Source organism: Chenopodium quinoa, unplaced genomic scaffold (genome assembly GCF_001683475.1).
Source record: "Chenopodium quinoa cultivar QQ74 unplaced genomic scaffold, ASM168347v1, whole genome shotgun sequence".
Taxonomy (NCBI): domain Eukaryota; kingdom Viridiplantae; phylum Streptophyta; class Magnoliopsida; order Caryophyllales; family Amaranthaceae; genus Chenopodium; species Chenopodium quinoa.
Genome location: NW_018743050.1, coordinates 2,153,234 through 2,159,431, shown reverse-complemented (window position 1 = coordinate 2,159,431; position 6,198 = coordinate 2,153,234). Strand labels below are relative to the sequence as shown.

The 6,198-nt window shown below is 36.5% G+C and overlaps 1 protein-coding gene across 1 annotated transcript; it reads right to left on the bottom strand.

The window, feature by feature from the left end:
* Nucleotides 1-323: 323 nt before the first annotated feature.
* LOC110730785 lies at nucleotides 324-890 on the bottom strand. Its single transcript, XM_021910607.1, has one exon. It carries the CDS (start codon nucleotides 888-890, stop codon nucleotides 324-326), a length of 567 nt encoding a protein of 188 aa, XP_021766299.1.
* Between the last annotated feature and the right edge of the window lie 5,308 nt (nucleotides 891-6,198).

Here is a 6,198-nt window from a genome sequence, read left to right as displayed (position 1 = left end):
TTTTTGACGGGGAGCAAGCTCTTTATTCAATCAAATGTGGCTCCGATCAGCCAAAACAAATTCGGTTACATCACAAGGATACTCCTTCATCCACACTCTAAGCTCATTAAAAGAAATACAAAGCTTTGCAAGATTATGAGCAACATAATTACCACTCCTCCTCACAAAAGAAAAAGAAATTGAATGACAAGAAAGAGTGAGTTGAAGAATGTCCTTCACAAGCATCCCAAAGGCAGTACTAGGGACGATTCTTTTCACTAGGTGATTATGCAACTTCAGGCAATCGGTCTCCAAACACACATGTCAAAACCCAGACTCCAGAGCTATATGTTTAGAGCATGTCTCATGGCAAGAGCTTCAACTACATCAACCTCAAACTTACCCTCCAGCTTAAGACAAGTCGAGACCACCACATCACCTACATAATCATGCATAACACCACCAAGACCCACCCCACTTGGAGAGAACACTGCTGCATCAGAATTAATCTTAATCACACCCTCCATTGGAGGCTTCCAACTCACGTCGAAGGCTGGAGGAGGAGGATTGATGTTGCTAATGGCCTGTGCCTGCTCAAATTCCCCAACAATGCCAACAGCTCTATGAATAACTTCAGACATTTCATATCTCTTCCCTTCGAAACACCACCTATTACGCTTCAACCACACCCCCCAAGCAATACTCCAGAAAATATCCCACCAAGCTACCTCCTTGAATATCTTCCTGACAGAGCAGCACCAATCATGGAAAGTTTCCCCATCATACCTCTCCACCTCTAAGCGTAGGGGCGAAATATACCAAATCATCTTTGCTTCTCTACACTTCACCAGCATATGCAGAGTACATTCATCACTCTCACCACATAAAGGACAAAGGGGATCGACAACCATACCTCTTCATGCAAGATGGCACTTAGCAACAACCACATCTCTAATTGCACGCCAAGCAAAAAATTTAATTTTTTGAGGTAACTCCGCACGCCAGATAGCCTTCCAATCGAAAAAGCAGCCACCATTAGATGACGACGCCCCTCCTCTTTTCTGATCCTCAATTAGCATATGGTAAGCACTTCGCACCGAGAAATTTCCATCCTTGGTGTAATGCCAGGTCCACGAGTCTTTGTGGTCAAATTGTGGTATTGGAATGCTCAGAATATTGCTCACTTTTGCTTCAGAAAAGTTATCTTTCAACACATCCAGATCCCAACTTCTATTACTCCATAATTGACGCACAGAATTGATGTCAATAGAATTTTCCCCTTGGCTCGACCCTACTGTAAAACCAGGGATATTTGGAATCCATGGGTCTCTCCAAATATTAATAGAAGTCCCATCTCCTATGTTCTTTCTAACCCCCTTCAAAAGGACATCCCGAGCTCCTAAAATCGATCTCCAAGTGTAACTAGCATTCGGACTAACTCTTGCCTCCAATAAAGTCTTGTGAGGGAAATATTTGCCTTTGAGAACCTTTGCCACGAGAGAATCTTCGTTGGAGAGAATGCGCCACATTTATTTTGCAAGGAGAGCCTTATTAAAAAATTTCATGTTCCGAAAGCCAAGACCCCCTTGATTTTTTGAGTTGTACAATTTATCCCACGCAACCCAACAAATCTTCCGTTCTTCACCTTTTTTACCCCAAAAAAATTGACGACACAATTTTTCAACAACATTAAGAATGCTATCCGGGATCGCAAAGCATTGCATTGTATAAGTCGGGATTGCTTGAGCAATGGATTTAATCAAAACATCCTTTCCGGCTTGAAATAAGAACTTCTCCTTCCACCCTTTTAGTTTCTTCCAAATCCGATCCTGAATATTCTTGAAAACCTGTTTCTTAGAGCTACCAATGTAGGTCGGCAAACCAAGATATTTGTCATGTCCTTCGACAGCCTTAAAAGATAACTTCATCTGAAGCATATGTTTCCATTCTTGATCATTTTTTCGGCTAAATGACACCTCTGATTTATCCATATTCAGTTTCTGACCCGAATCCACTTCATAAGTAGAGAGAATTCTGAGCACATTTTCCACTTCCTCTTTCGTAGCCCTCACAAAAAGGAGACTATCATCTGCAAAAAAATAAGTGAGAAATTGGTTTCACATATCTACCAATTTTCACCCCATGAATATGATTCATGCGCTCCGCATTACGAATCAGAGCAGATAAGCCCTCCGCACAAATAATAAATAGGAAAGGAGAAATGGGATCGCCTTGTCTAAGCCCCCGACTAGGCTTAAACTTTCTCGAAGGTTGACCATTGACAAGAACATCAAAAGACGAAGTACTAACACAATTCATAATCAACCCCACAAAAGATTTTGGCATCCCCAATTTCAGCATCATTTTTTCCAAGAAAGCCCACTCCACTCTGTCATAAGCTTTACTCATATCAAGCTTAAGAACCAGATAGCCTTTCTTTTCTGTTTTTTTCTTTCTGAGATAGTGAAAGCATTCATAAACCATCAAAACATTATCTGTGATCAAACATCCCGGAACAAAACCACTCTGTGACTCATGAATAATATAAGAAAGCACCAATTTCAACCTATTAGCTAACACCTTAGTGACAATTTTAAATTTAACGTACTGAAGACCATTTTCTTTTGAGGTTCTGTGAAGAGCGGATCATATTACAGCGGATCAGATTTATTTACTATTATGATTATTATTATTAATAATTTTATTCATAGCAGAGTAGGGCAGAGCAGAGCACGACAGAGCAAATAGAAGCAGACCAGATCAGTTAGAAGCTGAATATAGCAGAGCAGATCACCTTTAAATAACCGGTCATTATTTAGCTAATCAGTGTTTACATGATTATGTTGCATTTAAAAATAAAAAAATAAAAAAAAACCGATATTTAAGTTCAAACCCTTTTTTTCAATAATACTGAAATTAACCCTGCATGGCAAGGAACCAATTCTAGTTTTATAACGAATAGTCCAAAAGTGTACTTTTTCTATCTTTGGATAATTCTATGGAACTGACAAATACTGATGACAAAAAGATGAATGTCATAAAGCATTTATGATAATAAGACAAGTGTCCAGCTTTGTACTTTAACGAGGTTACCAACGTTTGATTTTTAGTAATTTTTTTTTAAAGACACGAATTGTATTATTATTATTATTATTATCATCATCTTTACTAATATTTTATGATAATTCTATTTTATTCTTATTTCATATGTCGAGTCCCCAAAGAGTTAATCGATTTTTCCAAATTATTCAAGGTTTTACAGATTTCAGATAAGAATATTTAATATCAGAGTACATTATGTTATGGATAAAAAAGCGCTACCAATTGTAATTTATATTTTCAACAAATTCTAAATTATTCAAGGTCTTAGGATTCTCTTGCAGCGCGTTTGTTTGGAGACATGAAAATTAGAGGGATAAGAAGGGATGATAATGATATGGGATAAATAGGTGGACCAGGGATATATTTTTTGTCCTTCCATGTTTGGTCAGTATGGGAATCAAATTGGGGATAAGTATTGAATATCTGCAAAAAAGCCTTACTAACTTCTACTCTTTCTCCTTTACCCTTAAGAATTTCATTATGCGTACTTTGTTATTTTGAAACCCATTTCTTATTCCTTCCTCTTGTACCACCCACCATAATCAGAGACATAGAGGGATAAGTAGGTGTTTTAATTCCTATCCTAAAAATTCTTATAATGCACATCCCTCAAAACACACACTATACTTCTTCTATTCTTATATTTTATCCTTGTCCCGCCCCTTCTATACCTCTAAACAAACAACTGAATAAATTCTATAAATTGCCATGCATTAATTATTCATTTATTGATTCTTCTCTAAAAGATCTTGAATCCGAATCTCATCAAACACCTTTTGTATTGTTTCATAAGCATATATTGTTATCAACTACCCTTATGTGCATTCTATAATTCAAAGTTACATTTCCTAGATATTATATGTTTAATAATATTTACTTTGTACTGCTGCAACTAATATACATGTGTTTAATTGTAAAAACATCTTTACATTGTTTCCAATTTTATACTATTATACCTTTTATTCTAAAACCGTGAAGAAAATCAAGCGGGGACAAAACTCAAAATTGGACCTAATTTTTAATAATCAACACAAGAACTCCATAAAATATAGAATGGCCTTTTATCATACAAGGTGATTTGTGAATCATGTGTTAATGGACAGGATTATTTTATACATTTATTTATTTACCAATCCTATACCTAAGTAGTGTCAAAATGCATGTAATCCTTTCATCCATAAGGTATGGGTCAGCCCTATTATATGTAGACAACAAGACTACTGGGCCTAGTAAACCAAGTAAACTATTTGGCCCAAACCGACTATATATGTTTGATTTAATTGTACAATGTTTGGGAGGTATAAACATCCAAGTTGTGTATTTTTGCCAAATTTCATTGACTAGGTCCACCCAATATCACATTTTGTCCTTGTGGAATTTACAGTTACTTTACCAAGAGCTTATACCCAATGTTGGGACAAAAGTTTGTATAATATTTAATAGGGAAATTCTCTTTGGTAACACCGTAATATTTAATTTTCTCAATGGTGAATTGTAAATTTTTTTTATTATCTTTGGTAAACTCAAACTTTTTATATTAACTAACTATACATTAGTGATAAAGTATATTTAAATATTTAACTATAGTTAGTTATTTTTTAATTTATTTTATTATTATTATTATTATTATTATTATTATTATTATTATTATTATTATTATTATTTTACTTATTAAAAAAAATTAAAACAAAAAAAAGCCACCCTACCAACCAGACACCATTCCCGCCCCTACCCACATCGCCACACCGACACTAGCCCCTCTGCCGTTGACTCGCTGGCCTCCCCCTCCCCCTGAACCGTCATCAGCAACCACCACTCAGATCGCAACCTCCTTCTCCCCTTAACCGTCATCATCAACCACCACTCAAAATTAAAACCAAAACTTTCCTTCGCCGGCGGCCAGGCGCTCCAACCTCAGTCGGCGGACGCCCAACCTCCCCCACGGCCGGCGACGCCCTATCTCTCCTATTCGCCGGCCGAAAACCCTTAAACCCACCCAAAAACACCAGAAAAAACCCAAACCTGTTTTGGGGTTCGAAACCAAACCCAGAAAACAGGTTGGGTTTACCGATGGTTTTGGGTGGGATTTAGGGTTTCCGTAGTCGATATACAAGGGAGGAGGTTTTTCGGGGAGGAGGAGTGGTTTTCTCGGTGGTTTGAGGTGGGTTTAAGGGTTTTCGGGGTGGGGGAAATGGGGGTCGGGGTAAAGGGAAAGAGAGAAGGTGGGGGACGGGGAGGCTGGGCGTCGGTAGTAGGGCAGGTTGGGCATCGGGCATGGGGAGGAAATTATAGTTTACCACTTAGAAAAGTAGAAATGACAGTGTTACCAAAGAGAATTTCCCTATTTAATAATCACTAGCTTAAACTATCACTAAATCATTTTACATATTATATTTCGAACTTAATTTTGGAGTGGACATATAATAAATTAAGTACCTGAAAATTTTATTATTATTTTTTATTTTTTCCAAAAAAAATCAATAAAGTGGGAATCTAAGTACAATAGACAATGTGTTTTTTGGAGTTTCTTATTTTATAACAAAAATAAACTGTTATTTCATTCAGTGGCAATAAAACAGCATTGTAAAAAAAATGTCTATCAACTCAAATAATTGGAGATTCGTCAACACGTTAATTACAACTTATTCAAAACCGTATTTATATACTAATAATAAATACAACACCCGTTATATAATTTACAAATTCACCACAATGATCATGTAAGAGAATCACAAAATTATTCGGGTTAAGATATATGGTCCATAATCCCTTTTGGCCTAATAAGTCGGGACATTTAGGGCCCAGTTCCAAAGCATTAACATTTAAATCCTTATTAGAACAATGTACAATTTACCAAACCCAAAAGATGTTGATTACTTGGGCCCATTATAGGTGTTCTGATTGAGTAAATGTAGGCTTGTATAAATAACTGTTTAGTTATTTGGTTAGGAACAAGTGTGATGGAGATATTCCAGTTTCTGACTATGAAATCACTCGGAAAACAAAATTTTCAATAACTACGAATCATTGTCGTGCGTGTGTAAGGCGTACAAATACCGTCAGCTTTTGTAAAATACAATTAACTCTTGTTACAGTTACACATAAGGTTAACTTAAG